We start from the raw sequence: 23980 nt of genomic DNA, 5'->3' as shown, positions 1-23980 counted from the left end.
AGCATTAGTTCATAGATCCTAGTGAGAGACACACTTAAAGAGCTTATAGAGCCAATGGATATCAGTAGAAATCTGTAATTATATAGTAAATGAAGTAATCGAGCAATATTTTTTGTGTCACTGGGGTAAGAGATAAACAGAAAAGAGTTTTTAAAAGTCAGATTTATTAAGGAAAAATTTATATGCATTAAATTCACTCTTTATAAGTTTTCAGTTTGATGAGTTCTGACAGTTATACACAATCATATAATCACCACCATAAACAAATAGAACATTTCTATTTGAGTCAATCCAAAGTTTCCTTGTGCTGTCTGCAGTTATCTTCTCCCTTAACCCTCAGTCACTGACAACTACTGATCTGTTTCCTGTCCCTATATTTTTGCCCTTTCAAGAATGTCATATAAGTGACATCATGCAGTGTGTAATTTTGTCTGACTCTCTCAGTTAGCATAATGCTTTTGTGAGATATTCATGTTGATGCCTGTATCTATTGTTCATTTTTTTCTTGCATAACATGTGACAGTATGATGGTATCATAAATTGTTTATTTACCTGTTGATGGAAATTTGAGTTGTTTTCAGTTTCTGACTCTTGTGAATAAGGCCCCCATAAACATTTGCATATAGGTCTCTAGGTGGACCTATACTTTAATTTCTCTTGGGTAAATATCTAAGGAGTGGAATTGTTAGGTCATAGGGTGGGTGCATGTTTAACTTTATAAGAAATTTCCAAGCTGTTCTGTAAAGTGGCTGTACCAGTTTTCATTTTCACTAGCAAATGTGTGAGATATCCAGTTGCTTCTCGTCTTTGCTAGCTCTACTATTGGCAGTCTTTTTAATTTTAGCCATTACAGTAGGTGTGTAGCAGTATATATTGTGACCTTAATTTGCATTTCTCTAGTGACTTATGATGTGCATTTTTCATGCGTTTATATGTCATCTTCTTGGTGAAGTGTCTTTTCAAATATTTTGCCCATTTAAAAAACTGAATTTTTAAAAAAAGATTTTGATTTTTAAGTATTATTTATATTTTCTGGATACAAGTCCTTTTTCATATATGGGTTTTAAAAATACTTCATCCCATCCTTCAGCTGTGGTTTGCCATTTCTTTTTCTTTTCTTCTTTTTTTAAATATTTATTTGGCTGCATGGGGTCTTAGTTGAGGGATCTTCGTTGTGGCATGTGGGATCTTTTGTTGCGGAGCGCGGGCTCTTCCTTGCAGCGCATGGGCTCCTCTCTAGTTGTGGCACACGGGCTCAGTTGACTCGCGGCATGTGGGATCTTAGTTCCCCAACCAGGGATTGAACCCGCATCCCCTGCATTGGAAGGTTGATTCTTAACCACTGGACCACCAGGGAAGTCCCTGCCATTTCATTTTCTTAACATTGTCTTTCAAAGAGCAGAAATGTTAAATTTTGTTGAAGCAGTTTATTGATTTTTTTTTTCTTTTATGGATCATGCTTTGGATATATCTGAGAAACCTTTGCCTAACCCAAGGTTAAAAAATCTTCTCCTGTGTTTTCACTGAGAAATTTAATAGCTTTAGGTCTTATCTTTAGCTCTATGATCCATTTCAAGTAAATATTTGTATATGGTGTGAGGAAAGGGTCAAGGTTCCTGTTTTATGAGTGGATGTTCAATGATTTCAGCACCATTTGTTGAAAAGACTATCTTTTTTCCATTTAGTTACCTTGACACCTTTGTTGAAAATCAATTGTCCATTTAATATTATGTCTAATACACGAGTCTGGGTTATCTCACTTTTGGTAATGTTAAAATTGATCACTGCATTCATGCTCTGTAAGCCTGATTCTCATAGTTCCCTATTAATCAGTCACTTGATGATTTTCGCCTTCATGTTGGTAATTATTGTGCAGCCTATTATTTTTTAAGGGGTTGTAAATGGTGACTTTATCATTCTGTAATTCTTTATTAGTTTTATCAGTTGGGATCATGCTATAACGAACTCTTCCCTTATTATTTCATTAGTCGAAAGTATAGTTCACACCAGAAAATCAGGAAAATACTTGATTATTTCCCATTGTTTATCAATTCTCAGAAAAAGAGGATGGTGTTCTAGCAACTTTGGAAGGTGACCAATGAATTTTTTTATTTTTTTTTAAATTTTTATATGTGGGATATATTTCAGAGTATTGTAATTTTTTATTCTTTTGATGCTCAAATTTTCCCATTTTTGGCCATTGAGAACCCCTTTAAATTGTTTACTAAGCGTTTTGACAAAACCCAAGTGAGCCTTGATTTCTAGCACAAGAAGATGTTCTAGGCTCATTTTGTACATTTCCTGCCCTAGATCTTCAATCAGCCTTTCCACCGAGGAGCCTAGGTCCTTTTAGTGGAAAATAGTATTTAGGGAACATAATCTGTGCACCAGGTTGCCATTATTGCCCAATTTTTTTTTTTTTTTTTTTGTGAACAGAGCTAGGAAATAGATTTTTTTTTAGGAAGGGAAAAATGTGTAATGAGATCATACTGATATTTCCAATTCAAAATAAGATTATAGGGTTTAATTTAAAAATTTTGATTTTATATTTGTATCTTTTTTCTTATTTATTTATTTATATTGAAGTATAGTTGACTTACAATATTATATTCATTTTAGGCGTACAACATAGTGATTCAACATTTTTTTAAAAAAATTTATTTATTTATTTGGCTGTGCCAGGTCTTCGTTGCTGCACACAGGATCTTCATTGTGGCATGCAGGGTCTTTAGTTGCAACATGCAGGAACTTTAGTTGCGGCGTGCAAGCTCTTGGTTGTGGCATGTGGGATCTAGTTCCCTGACCAGGGACCAAACCCAGACCCCCTGCATTGGGAGCATGGAGTGTTAGGCACTGGACCACCAGGGAAGTCCCTCAGATTTTTTATAGATTATACTCCATTTGTAGTTATTATGAAATATTGGCTATATTCCCTGTGCTGTACAATATATCTTGTAGCCCACTTATTTTATTTTATTTTTTAACATCTTTATTGGAGTATAATTGCTTTACAATGGTGTGTTAGTTTCTGCTTTATAACAAAGTGAATCAGTTATACATATACATATGTTCCCATATCTCTTCCCTCTTGCATCTCCCTCCCTCCCACCTTCCCTATCCCACCCCTCTAGGTGGTCACAAAGCACAGAGCTGATCCCCCTGTGCTATGCGGTTGCTTCCCACTAGCTATCTGTTTTACGTTTGGTAGTGTATATATGTCCATGCCACTCTCTCACTTTGTCACATCTTACCCTTCCCTTCCCCATATCCGCAAGTCCATTCTCTAGTAGGTCTGTGTCTTTATTCCTGTCTTGCCACTAGGTTCTTCATGACCTATTTTTTTTCCTTAGATTCCATATATATGTGTTAGCATACTGTATTTGTTTTTCTCTTTCTGCCTTACTTCACTATGTATGACAGACTCTAACTCCATCCACCTCACTACAAATAACTCCATTTCGTTTCTTTTTATGGCTGAGTAATATTCCATTGTATATATGTGCCACATCTTCTTTATCCATTCATCCGATGATGGACACTTAGGTTGCTTTCATGTCCTGGCTATTGTAAATAGAGCTGCAATGAACATTTTGGTACATGCCTCTTTTTGAATTATGGTTTTCTCAGGGTATATGCCCAGTAGTGGGATTGCTGGGTCGTATGGTAGTTCTATTTTTAGTTTTTTAAGGAACCTCCATACTGTTCTCCATAGTGGCTGTATCAATTTACATTCCCACCAACAGTGCAAGAGTGTTCCCTTTTCTCCACACCCTCTCCAGCATTTATTGTTTGTAGATTTTTTGATGATGGCCATTCTGACTGGTGTGAGATGATATCTCATTGTAGTTTTGATTTGCATTTCTCTAATGATTAATGATGTTGAGCATCCTTTCATGTGTCTGTTGGCAATCTGTATATCTTCTTTGGAGAAATGTCTATTTAGGTCTTCTGCCCATTTTTGGATTGGGTTGTTTGTTTTTTGTTATTGAGCTGCATGAGCTGCTTGTAAATCTTGGAGATTAATCCTTTGTCAGTTGCTTCATTTGCAAATATTTTCTCCCATTCTGAGGGTTGTCTTTTGGTCTTGTTTATGGTTTCCTTTGCTGTGCAAAAGCTTTGAAGTTTCATTAGGTCCCATTTGTTTATTTTTGTTATTATTTCCATTTCTCTAGGAGCTGGGTCAAAAAGAATCTTGCTGTGATGTATGTCATAGAGTGTTCTGCCTATGTTTTCCTCTAAGAGTTTGATAGTGGCTGGCCTTACATTTAGATCTTTAATCCATTTTGAGTTTATTTTTGTGTATGGTGTTAGGGAGTGTTCTAATTTCATACTTTTTTACATGTAGCTGTCCAGTTTTCCCAGCACCACTTATTGAAGAGGCTGTCTTTTCTCCACTGTATATGCTTGCCTCCTTTATCAAAGATAAGGTGACCATATGTGCGTGGGTTTATCTCTGGACTTTCTATCCTGTTCCATTGATCTATGTTTCTGTTTTTGTGCCAGTACCATACTGTCTTGATTACTGTAGCTTTGTAATATAGTCTGAAGTCAGGGAGCCTGATTCCTCCAGCTCCGTTGTTCGTTCTCAAGATTGCTTTGGCTATTCGGGGTTTTTTGTGTTTCCATAGAAATTGTGAAATTTTTTGTTCTAGTTCTGTGAAAAATGCCAGTGGTAGTTTGATAGGGATTGCATTGAATATGTAGATTGCTTTGGGTAGTAGAGTCATTATCACATTGTTGATTCTTCCAATCCAAGAACATGGTATATCTCTCCATCTATTTGTATCATCTTTAATTTCTTTCATCAGTGTCTTATAATTTTTTGCATACAGGTCTTTTGTCTCCTTAGGTAGGTTTATTCCTAGATATTTTCTTCTTTTTGTTGCAATGGTAAATGGGAGTGTTTTCTTAATTTCACTTTCAGATTTTTCATCATTAGTGTATAGGAATGCAAGAGATTTCTGTGCATTAATTTTGTATCCTGCTACTTTACCAAATTCATTGATTAGCTCTAGTAGTTTTCTGCTGGCATCTTTAGGATTCTCTATGTATAGTATCATGTCATCTGCAAACAGTGACAGCTTTACTTCTTCTTTTCCAATTTGGATTCCTTTTATTTCTTTTTCTTCTCTGATTGCTGTGGCTAAAACTTCCAAAACTATGTTGAATAATAGTGGTGAGAGTGGGCAACCTTGTCTTGTTCCTGATCTTCCCATTTATTTTATACCCAGTAGTTTGTAGCTCTTAATTTCCCACCCCCTATCTTGCCCTTCCCCTGTTCCCACTGGTAACCACTAATTTGTTCTCTATATCTGTGAGTCTCTTTCTTTTTTGTTATAGTCACTAATTTGTTTTAATTTCTTGATTCCACATGTAAATGATAACATACAATATTTGTCCTTCTCTGTCTGACTTATTTCACTAAGCATAGTACCCTCTAAGTCCATCCATGTTGTTGCAAATGGCAAAATTTCATTCTTTTTTTATGGCTGAATAGTATTCCTTTGTATTTATATACCACATCTTCTTTATCCATTCATCTGTTGATGGACACCTAGGTTGCTTCCATACCTTGCAATTGTAAATAATTCTGCTATGAACTTGGGGTACATGTATCCTTTCGGATTAGTGTTTTCATTTTCTTTGGATATATACCCAGGAGTGGAATTGCTGGATCATATGATAGTTTTATTTTTAGTTTTTTGAGGAAACTCCATACTGTTTCCCACAGTGGCTGCACTGGTTTACATTCCCATCAACAGTGTACAAAAGTTCCCTTTCTCTGCATCCTCACCAACATTTGTTATTTATGTTCTTTTTGATGGTAGCCATTCTGACAGGTGTTGGGTGATATCTCACTGTAGTTTTAATTTGCATTTCTCTGGTGATTAGTGATATTGAGCATCTTTCATGTGCCTATTGGCCATCTGTATCTCCTTTTTCTCTTATGCTGGAAATCTTATTTCCTAATAGCATGAATATAATTATTTATTTGTTTTAGCCTAATGTGTGTGTATACACATGTATGTATACATATATAATAAGAATATATATATCACACATATATAATAAGAATACTAAGTGTAGTTTAAAATTACTTTGACATTTTTTTTGTCCTGGATGATGTCCCTCTAGGATTAGAGTAAAAATACTGTTTTTGTTTGTTTGTTTGTTTTTTAACTTTAGAAAAACTTTTTTAAAATTTATTTTTTTATTGAAGTATAGTTGTGTACAATATTATATAAGTTTCAGGTGGTTCATAATTTTTGTAATTCACAGTTTTTAAAGGTTATACTCCATTTATAGTTATAAAATATTGCTTTTATTCCCTGTGTTGTACAATATATCCTTAAAGCTTATTTAAAAAATACTGTATTTTGAAGTTCCTTGAAATTATTTCTGAGTGTTTATGAAGCTAATGTGAAATATAGTTAAGGTTTATTTTTTTTTGTTTACTTCTGATTTTTCAGGATTGATTTATGAGTTAATTGCTTTTTACTTATGTAAAACATTTACGTGGCTCCAACATCAAAACTCTAAAACTAGGTATATTCAGAGAAGTCTAGCATTCATCTCTGTCTCCTCTGCTCTGTTCTTTCCCTCGTCCTGAGGACAACAATTTTAATTTGTTTTTGGTTTATCCTTCAGGTTTTTTTTTTTTTTTTTTCTGGTTGTTGTTCTTCTTGTTTTACTCAGCCATAAAAAGAAATGAAATTGAGTTATTTGTAGTGAGGTTGATGGACCTAGAGTCTGTCATACAGAGTGAAGTAAGTCAGAAAGAGAAAAACAAATACCGTACGCTAACGCATATATATGGAATCTAAAAAAAAAAAAAAATGGTACTGATGAACCTAGTGGCAGGGCAGGAATAAAGAGGTAGACATAGAGAATGGACTTGAGGACATGGCGGGGGGAGGGGGAAGATGGGATGAAGTGAGAGTAGCATCTACATATATACACTACTAAATGTAAAATAGATAGCTAGTGGGAAGCAGCAGCATAGCACAGGGAGATCAGCTTGGTGCTTTGCGACGACCTAGAGGGGTGGGATAGGGAGGGTGGGAGGGAGGGGATATAGGGATATATGTATGCATATGGCTGATTCACTTTGTTGTACAACAGAAACTAACACAGTATTGTGAAGCAATTATACTCCAATAAAGATGTATTAAAAAAAAGAAAGTATAAGCAAGAATGCAAGCCTTTTTGCAGTCACAGCTTTCTTATGTAAAGGTAGTATAACTCCTGTGTTTCCTTCATTAATCCTTATTCGTGTACATTTTTTGGTTCCTCTCCTTTCTTCTTTTTCTCTCTCTCTCTCTCTCTCTTTTTTTTTTTTTTTTGCACTTTTTATGTAGTGTTCCCATTACTGATATTTGTTTACCACCAGACATTTACTGAAGAACAGTGTAGGGAGGATCAGGCTTGGGCGGGAGTGAGTTGAGGTTGTTGGCAATTTTTACTTTCTTACCAAAGTTGTTATTTTTTTGCTCCTAGGAACATTTTCCTTTCATTGTTTGGTGCTCCAAAACTCAGTGTGCTTCGTGGTAAAGTCTTTTAAGTCACAGACTATCAGCACTGTGAGCTGATGATTTAACATCCCTTCTTTCCTTCACTCTTCTTGACCTCTAGCAATTCCCCTGGCTACCTGGGCTTAGTCACAGACAGAAATGGCATGTCGTCATGCTAATCCCGACTTCTCACTTTTGTGATTCTACAGTCTCAAACTGGGTCTTTCAAATAGGGATATCCCTTTTGATTACTGTACCTATCCATGCCCTACATCTTAATTCTCTAATCAAAGGACGCTTGGACAGGAATTTCAGGGTCGTGACACTTTTAGAGAACATTATTTCCTGTTGAGGTGTGTATAGACTTTCACTTTCCTTTTTAAAAATTTTAGTCAAGATTTCATTTTATTTCTTTATTCGTAATTTGGGGTAATGCCAAGTTTCCTTGAAGATGAAGGAAATTTTGATTTTGAGTTTTTCTGTATTCCATTAGTTTTGATGGAAGGAAGTGACATAAACATGCATTTATTCTACCATATATTATAATAAATCCTAGGAGATGGTAGGATGATGATGATGATTCTCTTAGAGTTCTGTATAGTGTACAGAGTAAAGCATTGCTTACTTCTACCATGAGTGTGTATGTGCTTGTGTGTGTGTGTGTGTGTGTGTGTTTGTGTGTGTGTTTATTAAGATGTAAAGAGGGTTGTTTGGGTTGAGGTTGAAAAGATGAGCAAGTATTTTTTGAGTGGCTACTGGGGAGGAGTACTCCAGGCAGAGGGAACAGAGTGAGTAAAAGTTTAGGGGAATGAAAGAGTACGGTCCATTTAGAGAACTTCAAATTCTTTAGCATGAATGGAGTACAGGGAGGAGGTGTGTCAAAGACAAAGAAGAAGCTGGAGAGATAGGGCAAATTGCCTCGAGTCATTCAGTGGAGCCTGAACTTTATTGTGTCCAGATGAAGAATCATTGAGGGTTTTAAGCAGGGGGTTGGTGTAACATCTTATTTTATATTAGAGACATCACTCTGGGAATAGTTTGGAGGGTGAATTGGAGGTTGTGAAAAACTAGAAGGGAGACCAATTAGGGTATCATTGCAAAGTTTAAGTAAGTCTAACCAGAGTTGAACTGAGGAGGTACCAATGTGAATGGAGAGGAAATGGCCAATATAAGAAGAATTAAGGAAGTAGAAGCGGTGTGACTTTCCCACTAATCTGATATGAAGAGAGAGGGAGAGTGAAAGAAAATATTCTGGGATGACATTCAAGTTAGTGGGTTGGGTGTGGGTGCCCACTGTGTGGTGATGTCATTAATCTAGATCAGAACTGAAGATGGCAGTAACAGGTTTTGAGGAAGAGATCATGGAGTTCAGTTTTGAGGTGCCTGTGAGATGGCCCAGTGGGCAGTGGATCTGGGGGCTCTGAAGCTCAGGTGAGAAGTCTGGACTGTTGAATCAGAGGCTGTGAGTTGAATTGAAACTCTAGGATGAGATTGTTCTGAACGAACAATATAATGTGGAGCAGAGACTAGCATGTAAGGGATGGATCCTGGGGTTAAGAGCCCTAGTTAACAGGAGTTAGTAGATAAGGAGGAGCTAGTAAAAGATACTGGGAAAGAATGGCAGAAGGGTAGAAAGTGGTATTTTGAAGCCAGAGGAGAAAGTCTTTTGTTTACTATAGAAAGAATACTTAGCATGTGGGATGAGAAATGGTTAAATAGGGTTAATAGGTATATAGCTAGAGTTCCTGGAGAAAATTTTAAAAACTAGTGATAAAATAGTGAACTTGGATGGTTAGATTGAAGATTCTGGCAGATTTAAAACCTCTCTTCAGAGACTATGGAAGAATGGAAAACCAGGAGTCAGAGAAGCAGCTAAGTTCTCAAAACAGTTATATACTATCGGTGTCCCCCAGTATATTAATAGATTTGTAAAAAAATGAATGTAGTGTTTTCAAAGACTTTGGTTTTGTTTTCTCTATTATGATAAGCAGGCTCTTATTTATTTCTAGGTAATCAGAGAACAAAGAAGAAATGGGAATTTTTTTGCTTCAAATTGAGGTTGACAAGAATTCTACTTCTTTCACTATTTTCTTTTTTGTTCTTTGCTTTTCAAAAATACCAGACCTTAGGAGAATTCACATATATTTGAGCTGTCTTATAATATTATGGAGTGGAACTGACCCATAGGCCCACTGGACTTGCAGCAACAAAAGCTACTGTCACTTTCAAGGTGTATATGAAGGGCATGTTACTTCTGCCCTGGTTGCTTAAACTTGATGCTTATAGCTGAAGGTTATTCTTGTTCTGGGTGATTCAATGAAGGCTTCTCTGAGGTTTCACACACTAGATTATCTTCTTCTTAGACTTCGATTGGACTAATTTAGTTCTTTGGCTTTTTAAATAACAGGTAGGTAACATTTATGCTGGGCTTATATGAGATAGGATCTCAGTTCTGGTGTAATTTTATATGGCACAAAATGTCCTTAAATTGAAAGGCATTGCTACACAGAATAACCATGGGGCTTTTTTGTCCTTTCTTCATACCTGCAATTTTGAAAATGTGTGCCATTCTGAAAGGCAGGGTGAGCTTTTAGTGTGAACTGGCATTTCATAAAATAACATAAAAGGTGTGTTATCAGAAGAGGAGTAATAAGGTCATCTTATAAAATTCTTATATACAATGTTACTTTTCAGTTAAATCAGAAATTGAATTACAACATTTTGCTTTATTTTGGAGGGCCGTTAGACTTGACCAGCCATTCACGACAAGAAGGATATAAGACCTAAATATAAGTAGAATCTGATGTTTTCCTTTGTTTTATTTCATATTAAAGTCAGTCTTTTGGATTTTTTGTTTGTTTTCTGTCATTTTTTGCAGCTGTCATTTAGGTTGTGTGTGGGGAAACAAGTTTTATTTTCGTTACTATGAACAGAGGAAGCAAAAGTTTAATTTAATTTGAGTCTTCTCATAAAGAATCTATAAAACTCATAATTTTGGGGGGAGGAGCTCAATTTGATTATTTTTCAAAAAACATCAGTAAGATGACTATCCAAAAGTTATTAGAAAGAACTTCAAATGCTTCCAAGAAGCTTTTGAAAGTTTGAACTTAACATGCTAAAGATATTTACTTTTTATTATGAAATGTAACTTTTTTAATCATGTTGAAACCCAGAATTCTTGGAAGTTAAGGAAATAAAAAGTTCAGAGTCTTGGGGATCTGGACATGTAGTGCATTTAACAATTGTAGCCCTAACTTTAGTGCATACCTTTTATGTATCACTCTGGAATTGTTTTCAAAGGGCTCAAGATCCTTTATGAGGCCGTTATGCATTAGGAATTTTTTTTTAAAGAGTATTTAGGCATGTTGCATTTCTAATTAATGCACATGTAGGAAATATGCCTTAGATTTTGAAGTCAAGAGATCCAATGAAATGAGTCACCAGAGGGAAGCTTTGTTTTAAGCCCTTTAGTTATGGGAACTAAGAGTGAAAGCATTCTTGCATTCTTGAATAATAATTACAAGCTCTATAGATGAAAGCGATATGTTTAACCTAAATGTAGACAAGTAGATTCTGCTTTCCTGTTGAAAAGGGGATAATAATATCAACTAATATTTGTTCAGCTCTTAGTAGGTGTCTGAAGCATGGGCTAAGTTATGACTTTTATATGGATTTTTAATTTTAATCTTCAGGATCCTTTTGAAGAGGGTACTCTTATTATTCTCATTTTACAGATGATAAAATTGATGTTTAGGGAGGTTTACTAGCTTGTCTAAAGTCACCAGTGAGCAAGGAACAGAGCCTAGATTCTCACCCAGGCAGTCCAACTTCAAAGCCAGTGCTCTTAATTACTGAGATCCAGTGGTGATGAAATGTAGGAGAATTTAGGAATCCTTTAGCAGACAGTGGGAGTAGGGGAGCAGCAGTGTGTCTTACACTGGCTACTGCATATTGCCCCGCTGAGGGGCTGAGTGGAGCTGAAATCTAGCCCTCCCTCTGCTGGACAAACTGGGGGCCTTCCTGCTAATACCTACTGGGCTATGTTTACCCTTTTTCTAATTGGTCTGCCAGAAGAACCATATTTTACTAGTTCAATCAAAGGCAAATTTTTAAAAAATTAATTAATTAATTAATTTGGCTATGCTGGGTCTTAGTTGCGGCACACGGGATCTTTAGTTGCGGCACATGGGATCTTTAGTTGTGGCATGTGAACTCTTATTGCGTCATGCAAACTCTTATTGCGGCATGTAGGATCTAGTTCCCTGACCAGGGATTGCTGCATTGGGAGTGCAGAGTCTTAGCCACTGGACCACCAGGGAAGTCCCTCAAAGGCAAATCTTAATTCTATAAATCTCTGAGTACCACTGCCTATATTTCCGTTCACTCACAATAGTCCTTTGACTCTGACCTGTCTCTTCCTGTCTACTTCCTCCTTGGTTGTCTCATTCTATCCACCTTTATGTTGACAACTCTGAAATTTGTATTTTCATCCCAGACTTCTCTCCCAAACTCTGCTCTCATATATCCAACTGCCTACTTAACATCTTCGCTTGGATGTCTAACATGCATCTCAAATTTATCATGTCCCAAACTGGGCTCTTCATTTTCCTGTTCCTCCTCTGCAGCAATCTCTACCTCAGTTAATGGCAACTCCATCCTTCCAGTTGCTTCAGACAAAAAACTTAAAAATATCTTGCGTTCTTTTTATCCTGTGTTCAATATGTCAGGAATTCCTATTGGCTCACAATATATCTACAATCTGACCACTTCTGTCCACTTCTGCTGCCACCACCCAGGTCATCAATATGAATTTTGTTGTGTTTTTTGAGTATTTAAATTGTTTATGTACTTATTTATTTTCTCATGAATGTAATGTTGAATGATCACAAAAATAATTTTAATAAAAACAGTAAAGAAATATACATATACTCTTGCATGGAAACCTATAAACTTAAGGAAAAAATAATAACAGAGAGCATTTGAATGAGGGGAAAAAAGAGAGGAAAAGAGAAGCAATTTTGTTATAGAAGCTCGGAAGTCTTCTAAAAGTGGAAGAACTGATGACTTTTTACCCTACCTCTGTGTCAACTGCATGTCTTAGAAGATTGAGGAAACAATGAAAGAGCAAATCTGACCAAAAAGAAAGAACTTGGTGATATGGAGTTCTAGAAAGTTTGGGCAGGCCGATCCTTAACATTTGTAGTGAGCAGATTGAAAGTGTAAAATGGAGGCCTGCATACCATACTTACATATGTAAAAGCTACAAGTCAAGCTAACAAGCTGCTAAAGTAGGTTCTATCCTCCTATCCTTCTACCTTGAGAAATATGCCTTCAAAATGACCTGGAAGGTATAGATATGTATTTAGAATTCTTGTACTCTTTGAAATTTCTTGTTAGAATGAGGTGGTGGATGGGGAGCTCACCCCTGACCTTGATGGTCAGCTTCCTTTTCTTTCCACTTGTGGCTCTGTCTTGCACTTGAGAGGCCTTGGGTACATGCAGGTGGACAGCCCAGCTTGCAAGTCCAAGCTCCATGCATACTCATCAGCAAACAGCTGCCTCTTGGCTACCTCTCAGGTATAAGGATGGGCATGTTGTAATTCACTCTTGGAAGGATGGATTGCAGGAAGAGGCTGGCATAGGCACTGGAAGTAGGCTTGGGCTGATTGAGCAGAGAGGTGGGGGTACTGGATACCCTGAGTGTGTCAGGGTACATATGGGCTCTGGGAGGACACATCACCTTGGTCTCATGTACTCTTCCAAAGCATGATTGAATGTGTGTCCCCCATGACCTCTCAGAGTTAACTGCATTTAAAAATGAAATGCTTGTTAACTAAATGAATTTAAAATTGCTATAAGCTCAATTTAAATCAAGGAATAGGGCTTCCCTGGTGGCGCAGTGGTTGGGAGTCTGCCTGCCGATGCGGGGGACGCGGGTTCGGGCCCTGGTGTGGGGGGATCCCGCGTGCCGTGGAGCGGCTGGGCCCGTGGGCCACGGCTGCTGGGCCTGCGCGTCTGGGGCCTGTGCTCCGCAGCGGGAGAGGCCGGGATTGTGAGAGGCTCGCGCACCGCGATGAGGGGTGGCCCCCGCTTGCCGCAACTGGAGAGTGCCCTTGCACGGAGGTGAAGACCCAACACAGCTAAAAATAATAAAATAAAATAAATAAATAAATAATTTAAAGCAAGGAATAAAGTGGAGTAAAGAAAATTCAGGCATTATGGACAAAGACAACTTGGGGAGACGGGAAGGATCCACATGGGTACTTTGTTCTGCCTTAAGGACTATGCCTGGAGACATCTATTACTGCTGTCAAGAGATTTGTTTCCCTCCCTTTGATTCTGAAAACTGGGATTTTAATCTAGTCTGCCTGTCTCCAAACCTGTACCTTTCCTACTTTACGAAACTGTCTCTATTGGATAGAAGTTGAAAAGTGGCAGGTTTCAACTCAACATAAGGAAGAACTTCATAAAAGTAATCACTGGCATCTAATGGTATAGTGAGCATCTCATTTCTATTCATCCAAGCCCAGTACATTGTTGAAATGAAGGACGCTGTAGGAGGTGTCCTTGATTTGTTTGGGAGGTACTTTCTAACTCTTAAAATTTTGTGGATTATAAAATGCAAACGCCTTGGGGTATAATATCCACACCCTAGTAGAATTTTTGTTTTGGATTCACATTGTGTTATTGCTACAAGAGGTCTAACAATTTGTGGGACTTTGACCTTGCTTTGACTTCATTTGCAAAATTCTACAGTTTTCTGCCTATTATTACCTTGATCTCCAAATCAATTTCCTGAGTTGACTAGAAAATGTTTTGATACTATACACAAAGTGATTAGTATGTATTAGTGTTTTTAATAGTATAGTCAATTTTGGAGTATACAGTTGTATTTAAATGCTTTAAATTATTAGATTTGTCATAATTGTTCCTTTGAAACTTTCAGCATAATTATCTTTGTTTTTAATATCAAACTTTGCTGAAGACACATGAAAGAATTATAAATATTATGAGTATATTTGATTATAAGCATATTTGAAATTCACTATTTTGACTATGTACAAATTTCTATGGTAAGTCACTGGGGACAGTCTTTGGCAGATTCCTATTATTCTCAAGAATACTTCACATATCCATTTTTGCAGTAAGAGAATCATGGAGTGTAGCCATGTGGCATATATTGGGTTGGCCAAAAAGTGCCTTTGGGTTTTAAGTAAAAATAAAAACACGTTTTTCATTTTCACCAAGAACTTTATTGAACAACGTATTCACCCTTTTGTTCTACTACCTTCTGCCATTTTTTAGGCAACTTCATAATTCCTTCTTCCCAAAAGTTTTAAACTTTTTGAGCAAAGAACTGTTCCAGGTGCCTTTTATAGTCTTCCAGGGAATTGAAATTTTTTCCATTAAGAGAATTTTGTAAAGACCGAAATAAATGGAAATCTGAAGGTGCAATGTCTGCTGAATACAGCAGATGAATCAGAACTTCCCAGCCAAGCTGTAACAGTTTTTGCCTTGTCGTCAAAGAAACATGCAGTCTTGCGTTATCCTGATGGAAGATTATGAGCTTTCTGTTGACTAATTCTGGATGCTTTTCATCAAGTGCTGTTTTCTGTTGGTCTACTTGGGAGCAGTACTTGTTGGAATTAATCGTTTGGTTTTCCAGAAGGAGCTCATAATAGAAGACTCCCTTCCAATCCCACCACATACACAACATCACCTTCTTTGGATGAAGACCGGCCTTTGGTGTGGTTGGTGGTGGTTCATTTCGCTTGCCCCACGATCACTTCCATTCCACATTATTGTACAGTATCCACTTTTTCATTACTGGTCATGATTTGTTTCAAAAATGGAACATTTTCATTACGTTTAAGTAGAGAATTGCATGAGGAAAAATGGTCAAGAAGGTTTTTTTTGCTTAACTTATGTGGAACCCAAACATCAAAGCAATGAACATAACCAAGCTGGTGCAAATGATTTTCAACACTTGATTTGGATATTTTGAGTATGTCGGCTATCTCCGACATGGTATAACATTGATTGTTCTCAGTTAATGTCCCTGTTTCATCGCTGTCAACTTCAACTGGTCTGCCCGGCCGTGGAGCATCGTACAGCAAGAAATCTCCAGCACGAAACCTCGCAAACCACTTTTGACATGTTTGATCATTCACAGCACCTTCTCCATACGCTGCACAAATCTTTTTTTTTGCATTTCGGTTGTTTTTTTACCTTTCTTGAAATAATAAAGCATAGTATGCTGAAAATGTTGCCTTTTTTCCTCCATCTTCAATATTAAAATGGTTACACAAAAATTCACCAATTTTGATGTCTTTTTTTAAATGCATGCTGATATGACAGCTGTCACATACAATCTAACAAAATTGTTTTGAATGAAGTTAAAGACAACTAAGTGCTACTAGAGCCATCTTATGGAAAAAACCGAACGAACCTTTTGGCCAGCCCAATATTTGGAGAGCAGTAAGACTTCTAGGTTCTATAATATTTGCCTCTATTTAAAAAAATTGTTATTACTAATCTAAGAATTAGATTACATCAAGATAAGAGCCAATAAGGCAGATTTTTTGTTATAGGGTGGTTTTGTTTGTCCATCTCTCTCTGCACATATATCAGATATATGGTGTGGAAAGGCCTTGGTGAAGCACTGACCTTTTCACTTACATGTACACAAAAACGTCATGATTATCTTTGGTTATATACAGTAACACATTTATGGATCCAGGGGAAGGGTCCAGTGAGTGGGAGAGGTTGAAGAGCAAAGAGATGCTGATTTTATGGAACTAGACCAGTGGGAGTTGAGAAAGGGTAGGAGGAGAATGGGGGTAGACTCTCAGGGGAAGAAGTTGGGAGGGAACATGGGCCCTACACTGAGATTCTGATTTCCCTTAGGGGTTGGAGGCATAGGTATAGGAAAAAGAACAATCTTCTTTCCTAGAATCACTGAGAGTGAGAGGAGTCTTAAAAGGACTCATTCTGGATAAAAGAGACACCATGAAAATGTGTCCTCATTTATTCATTCATTCTTTCACTCATTCATCTATCCATCCATAGTCCATTCATAGAATCAACCAGTCAACTAAAAACAAAACAATTATCTGCCCTTATATCTAAAATAATAAATAGAGAAACTAAAGTAAAAGTAATACATTATAATTCTTTTTTTGTTTTAGTTTCCATGAGTATCATAGGGAATATCAAGATATTTTCTAGGGGCAGATTCTTATGTTCTCTTAGCCTGCAAATATAGGAAACTTTGAAAGAATATAGGTAACAGTTAAATGGAAGGATTTGTGCATTGATAGTAACACACATTCCTGTAGACTCTAAGTTTATTTTTAATAGGCTAAGTTATATATAGGATAGATGTGTTTCTTACTGTTTATCTCTGTGTACCTTCAGTAAATACTTGCTGGGTGATTATTGACTGTGAACAAGTTAATACAAATTGTGGGCTTAGTGATTTGGGTAATAGTCTTCATGGCGGATGTGTTACTTTGAATATGTTATGAAATTCCACATATGGTCATTTGATATATATATGTATTCTTATGCAAAAATCTCACTGCATCGACTTTTAAGATTAATGTTCATGTCTTAAAGGATGGCTTGCAATTTTTTTCTTATTTTGTCTTGCCCAAATATCAATGCCTTCTCAGATTTGTCAGTTTATGATAACTATGCCAATTTATATTAGTTTTTTTTCTGTACAGGAAAGTAAATTGCCCCGAACTTTCTTCTCCAAATCAAAACCCTCAAACAATTCCCCAGACAAATAGAGACATAGCACCTGTCTTCCAAATTCCTACCTGATTCCTCATCTGAGTTGTCATTAACAATAGGCAAAGTATGGTCTCCGGCTGTCTCAGTGCTATGATTTCATGGAAGTCAAAGCACTTGCTTGCTGTAAGATATGTCTCACCAACTCAGCCATTCTTTTTCACTTAAGACTCCTGATCAAATGCAAAGTCACCTTGGCTGGTTATTATTTCAGTCATGAACATACTAGCGTAGATTAATTTGTCAGAGGACCTAAGCCCAGAAGCATGACCTCAGAGAACAGTTGGGGAATATCTTGTTTCTCTGTCGGTGGACTTGGCACCCTGGTCCTCTGAGGGCTCCAACTGATAGCAGGAGGAGGTGCTTGAATACTAATCTCACGTACACTATGATTTTCATTAGTGCTTTCCTTTTGAAAGTATTTTTCTTTATTAATAAGTGTCTTTTTGTTTTTGTGCACAGGCAGTCATGTCAGCTGAAATACCAATCACACTGAATGTCAATCCTCAGGATCTGCAGGTCCAGACATTCACTGTAGAGAAGCTGCTGGAGCCTCTCATAATCCAGGTATTAATACCATGGAAATTACAACGTGTAGTAACTGCAAAAGAACTAAAAAACATAGGAAAAATAGATAATGAACCAAGGAAAGATTTGATTTTTGTAGAATGAATTATTATCTCAAATTGTCCTTCAAAATGTTTTTAAAGTGTACAAAAGTATGTATTTAGTAATAATAATGATAAAATTCTGAAGTTCCTCCCCAGATTCTCTTTTAAAAGCAACAGAAGTAATAATATGCGTATGCGATTTTCAAAGTATCTTTATGTAAATTTTCTTGTTTGATAGTCATGAAAACTGAGTGAGGCAGGCAGCATGGTTAAAACCATCCTTGTTACATAGATGAGGAAACAGCCTAGAGAATTTCAGTGACTTGCCCCAAAGCACATGGTGGCTCATTTGTCAAATAGGAAATTATTTTTGAAATACCAAAATGTATGAGAAAAGCAGATATTTAAGGCATTCTGTGATAAAGTCTTTCATAAAGTAAATAATTCCTTGATAATATGCATAATGATTCTCCGACTTATTTATTATGTAAGCCCAGATTTTATTCATAGGCTTTTCTTAAAGCAGAGCTTGAAGAAACTTATACTATAATATAGATTTAAATTTCTTGTTTTTAACCCAAAATTTGTGAGGAAACCCCCCTTTAGGCCTACCTTACATCATACGTCCTAAGACAAATTGTCTCTTTTTCTAAGGCCTTGAAGTACTCAAGGGTTTCTTAAGTGAGAATCAACAGTGATCTTACCTCTGATAATTTAAAAATCTGCTTGTCTTCTTTGTGAGGTGGATGGTGGGGAGGGGAGTAGCTCTGAGAATAGGCTTTGTACACATTTTTACTTAGCACAGTCGATATCTCTTACTGGAAAGACAATTCAAAACAAGTGCCTCACTGATGACAGCTTAGTCATGAACTTTGGCATCTAAAAGGCACTAATATCTGGTATGAAATTGATACTAGATGATTCTGAGACTCCATTGAAGTCCCTATCTTAGCCACCCACAGAATGGTCTCATGTTAAAAAGAAACAAACAAACATGTTCATTGTTTTTCTAATAGAGTTCACTAAAAAAATTGGAAAAGCAAAACAAAACAAAACAAAACAAAAACCCAACGAAAAACCAGAAAATAAAAAAATACAATTTTAACAGTAAGAGGTAAACATTAGTATTGTGATGCATGTACTTCCAGTACAGTAAAATTATGGGTGATTTTTGTTATCTTCTTAGTACTTTATAATATTATAGAATGTAGATATATCTTAAATATATAAAGCATATATATATACAAGGTGGAGATGGTACTGTATATGTAGCTTTTAACTCACTCTTCTATTTAAAATGATATTTTAATAATTTCCTCATTCTTTGTAAGCATGATTTAACAAAACTGCTGTTTAATTATCCTTTATATGGCTGCACCATAGTTTTTTTTAAAAATTTATTTATTTTATTATTTTATTTTATTTATTTATTGGTTCTGGCTGCATTGGGTCTCCGTTGCTGCACGTGGGGCTTTCTCTAGTTGCGGCGAGTGGGGGCTTCTCATTGTGGTGGCTTCTCTTGTTGCGGAGCACAGGCTCTAGGAGCGTGGGCTTCAGTAGTTGTGGCATGCGGGCTCAGCAGTTGTGCTTGCAGGCTCTAGAGTGCAGGCTCAGTAGTTGTGGTGCACGGGCTTAGTTGCTCCGCGGCATGTGGGATCTTCCTGGACCAGGGCTTGAACCCATGTCCCTGCATTGGCAGGTGGATTCTTAACCACTGAGCCACCAGGGAAGCCCTGCACCATAGTTTTTTAAAGTAGCCTCTCGTTTTTGGACATTTAGGTTGTTTCTGTTTTTTACCATTATAAATAATGCTCTTCTGAACATCTTTGTACATAAATTTTTGTCATCCGTTCAAATTGTTTCCTTAGAATTAGTTACTAAATGTAAAAGTAAGTGGCCAAGATAAGAGAATTTTTATGCTTTTTCATATATATTACCAAGTTTTTTGGAGAAGGTTTTTTTTGTTTGTTTGTTTTAATTAAAAATTTTTTTCTTATTACTCATCCATTTTATACACATCAGTGTATACATGTCAATCCCAATCTCCCAATTCATCACATCACAACCCCCCACCCCTTGCTGCTACCCCCCTTGGTGTCTATGCGTTTTTTTCTCTACTTCCATGTCTCAATTTCTGCTCTGCAAACCGGTTCATCTGTACCATTTTCTAGGTTCCACATATATGCGTTAATATATGGTATTCGTTTTTCTCTTTCTGACTTACTTCACTCTGTATGACAGTCTCTAGATGCATCCACGTCTCTACAAATGACCCAATTTCGTTCCTTTTTATGGCTGAGTAATATTCCATTGTATATATGTACCACATCTTCTTTATCCATTCATCTGTCAATGGGAATTTAGGTTGCTTCCATGTCCTGGCTTTGTAAATAGTGCTTCAGTGAACATTGTGGTACATGACTCTTTTTTTTTTTTTTAAACATCTTTATTGAAGTATAATTGCCTTACAATGGTGTGTTAGCTTCTGCTTTATAACAAAGTGAATCAGTTATACATATACAATATGTTCCCATTTCTCTTCCCTCTTGCATCTCCCTCCCTCCCACCCTCCCCATCCCAACCCTTTAGGTGGTCACAAAGCACCAAGCTGATCTTCCTGTGCTATGCGGCTGCTTCCCACTAGCTATCTATTTTACATTTGGTAGTGTATATATGTCCATGACACTCTCTTACCCTGTCACATCTCACCCCACCCCCTCCCCATATCCTCAAGTCCATTCTCTAGTAGGTCTGTGTCTTTATTCCCGTCTTGCCACTAGGTTCTTCATGGCCTTTTTTTTTTCCCTTAGATTCCGTATATATGTGTTAGCATACTGTATTTGTTTTTCTCTTTCTGACTTACTTCACTCTGTATGACAGACTCTAACTCCATCCACCTCATTACAAATACCTCCATTTCATTTCTTTTTATGGCTGAGTAATATTCCATTGTATATATGTGCCACATCTTCTTTATCCATTCATCTGTCGATGGACATTTAGGTTGCTTCCATGTCCTGGCTATTGTAAATAGAGCTGCAATGAACATTTTGGTACATGACTCTTTTTGACCTATGGTTTTCTCAGGGTATATGCCCAGTAGTGGGATTGCTGGGTCGTATGGTAGTTCTATTTGTAGTTTTTTAAGGAACCTCCATACTGTTCTCCATAGTGGCTGTATCAATTTACATTCTCACCAACAGTGCAAGAGGGTTCCCTTTTCTCCACACCCTCTCCAGCATTTGTTGTTTGTAGATTTCCTGATGATGCCCATTCTAACTGGTGTGAGGTGATACCTCATTGTAGTTTTGATTTGCACTTGGTTGAGCATTCTTTCATGTGTTTGTTAGCAATCTGTATATCTTTTTTGGAGAAGTCTCTATTTAGGTCTTCTGCCCATTTTTGGATTGGGTTGTTTGTTTTTGTGATATTCAGCTGCATGAGCTGCTTGTAAATTTTGGAGATTAATCCTTTGTCAGTTGTTTCATTTGCAAATATTTTCTCCCATTCTGAGGGTTGTCTTTTTGTCTTGTTTATGCTTTCCTTTGCTGTGCAAAAGCTTTTAAGTTTCATTAGGTCCCATTTGTTTATTTTTGTTTTTATTTCCATTTCTCTAGGAGGTGGGTCAAAAAAGATCTTGCTGTGATTTATGTCATGGAGTGTTCTCCATATGTTTTCCTCTAAGAGTTTTATAGTGTCTGGCCTTACATGTAGGTCCTTAATCCATTTTGAGTTTATTTTTGTGTATGGTGTTAGGGAGTGTTCTAATTTCATTCTCTTACATGTAGCTGTCCATTTTCCCAGCACCACTTATTGAAGAGGCTGTCTTTTCTCCATTGTATATTCTTGCCTCCTTTATCAAAAATAAGATGACCATATGTGTGTGGGTTTATCTCTGGGCTTTCTATCCTGTTCCATTGATCTATATTTCTGTTTTTGTGCCAGTACCATATGGTCTTGATTACTGTAGCTTTGTAGTATAGTCTGAAGTCAGGGAGTCTGATTCCTCCAGTGATGTTTTTTTCCCTCAAGACTGCTTTGGCTATTCGGGGTCTTTTGTGTCTCCATACAAATTTTAAGATCTAGTTCTGTAAAAAATGCCATTGGTAATTTGATAGGGATTGCATTGAATCTTTACATTGCTTTGGGTAGTATAGTCATTTTCACAATATTGATTCTTCCAATCCAAGAACATGGTATATCTCTCCATCTATTGGTATCATCTTTAATTTCTTTCATCAGTGTCTTATAGTTTTCTGCATACAGGTCTTTTGTCTCCCTAGGTAGGTTTATTTCTAGGTATTTTATTCTTTTTGTTGCAATGGTAAATGGCAGTGTTTCCTTAATTTCTCTTTCAGATTTTTCATCATTAGTGTATAGGAATGCGAGAGATTTCTGTGCATTAATTTTGTATCCTGCAACTTTACCAAATTCATTGATTAGCTCTAGTAGTTTTCTGCTGGCATCTTTAGGATTCTCTGTGTATAGTATCATGTCATCTGCAAACAGTGACGGTTTTATTTCTTCTTTTCCAATTTGTATTCCTTTTATTTCTTTTTCTTCTCTGATTGCCGTGGCTAGGACTTCCAAAACTATGTTGAATAACAGTGGTGAGAGTGGACATCCTTGCCTTGTTCCTGACCTTAGAGGAAATGCTTTCAGTTTTTCACCATTGAGAATGATGTTTGCTGTGAGTTTGTCATATACAGTCTTTATTATGTTGAAGTAGGTTCCCTCTATGCCCACTTTCTGGAGAGTTTTTATGATAAATGGGTGTTGAATTTTGTCAAAAGCTTTTTCTGCATCTATTGAAATGATCATATGGTTTTTATTCTTTAATCTGTTAATATGGTGTATCACATTGATTGATTTGCATATATTGAAGAATCCTTGCATCTCTGGGATAAATCCCACTTGATTATGGTGTATGATCCTTTTAATGTGTTGTTGGATTCTGTATGCTAGTATTTTGTTGAGGATTTTTGCACCTATATTCATCAGTGAGATTGGTCTGTAATTTTCTTTTTTTGTAGTATCTTTGTCTGGTTTTGGTATCAGGGTGATGGTGGCCTCATAGAATGAGTTTGGGAGTGTTCCTTCCTCTGCAATTTTTTGGAAGAGTTTGGAGAAGTTATTAAACGAGTTCTCACAATTTATTTCCGATTTTGTTCCAGTGCAATTAATGGGGGTGGGGTGGGGAAATGACCTTCATTTTGGAGACGGCTGGTAAAGGCAAATACATTAATGCCACTGCATAACCCTATTTGTACTATAACTATGGAACGTTAGAGCTGGACTTAAGATTTGTTAATCACAAAGGCTGCTGACATATTTCTTAGGAACAGAGAAAGTATCATTATGGAGAAACTACTTTTTATATTCTAGATGAAATCAATAGATGTTTTGCTTTATTCAAGTACCTTGATATAGCGGTCAATAGAGAGTTTTCTCAGTAAATTCACATTAAAGAGTATGCTGTTCACAATATATGTGTATTTTTCTGGCATGTTTAAAAACTATTTAATCTATAAACATTTATTGAATCCACCTAGAAAATTAGAAGGGTGAAAATAACCTGAAGGGTGAAAATAACTCTTTTGAAAAGTGTGATTATGCTAATTTTAGAGGGCTTTTAATGTGATGCCTGGATTCAGACTTTTCATGATCTGCAAGTAAATGAGTCAGGGGAAGGGAAATTAGTACTTATTGTATGCCAGATAGTTCTCAGTTACATGAAAGTGGAATTGCTAATTTTATCTTCAAGGAAGTTTGGTATACTACTTCACCAATATCTCAGAAGAAAAGTTTCTAGATCTTAGTAATACTCAAGTAAAATGAAATTAAAAATGTTAATAATTTATAGAATATTTACTATGTTCAGGAACTATCTCATAAAGGAGAATTTTTGTACAACAAAATTATTTGCATACACTCTTGATTTTCATTATAATGGGTTTCTCCTTATAAAAAACAGTACATTTCAAAGTTATTAATTTAAAATAACTAACATTTTTGGATTTGATGCATAACCTTCTTGTATCTGTCACTTTGATCATGTATTAC

The 23980-nt window shown here is 36.5% G+C and overlaps 1 protein-coding gene across 5 annotated transcripts in view; it reads left to right on the top strand.

Moving 5' to 3' along the window:
* Positions 1 to 23980, top strand: part of CTNNA3 (catenin alpha 3) — a 1737547-nt gene that overhangs the window by 84490 nt on the left and 1629077 nt on the right. For 4 of the 5 annotated variants that reach the window (XM_082408616.1, XM_082408615.1, XM_082408617.1 and 1 more), the window contains one exon: positions 17769 to 17873. In XM_082408616.1, coding sequence (XP_082264742.1) covers positions 17769 to 17873 — 105 coding nt within the window. Of the gene's footprint in view, positions 1 to 17647; positions 17667 to 17768; positions 17874 to 23980 lie in introns of those variants that run through there. The other variant, XM_082408619.1, reaches the window with a different exon arrangement.

Source organism: Balaenoptera borealis (genome assembly GCF_965194805.1).
Source record: "Balaenoptera borealis genome assembly, chromosome: 10".
In the NCBI taxonomy this organism is placed as follows: domain Eukaryota; kingdom Metazoa; phylum Chordata; class Mammalia; order Artiodactyla; family Balaenopteridae; genus Balaenoptera; species Balaenoptera borealis.
Note: the sequence above shows the minus strand (reverse complement) of the source record. Positions and strands in the feature narration are given on the sequence as shown.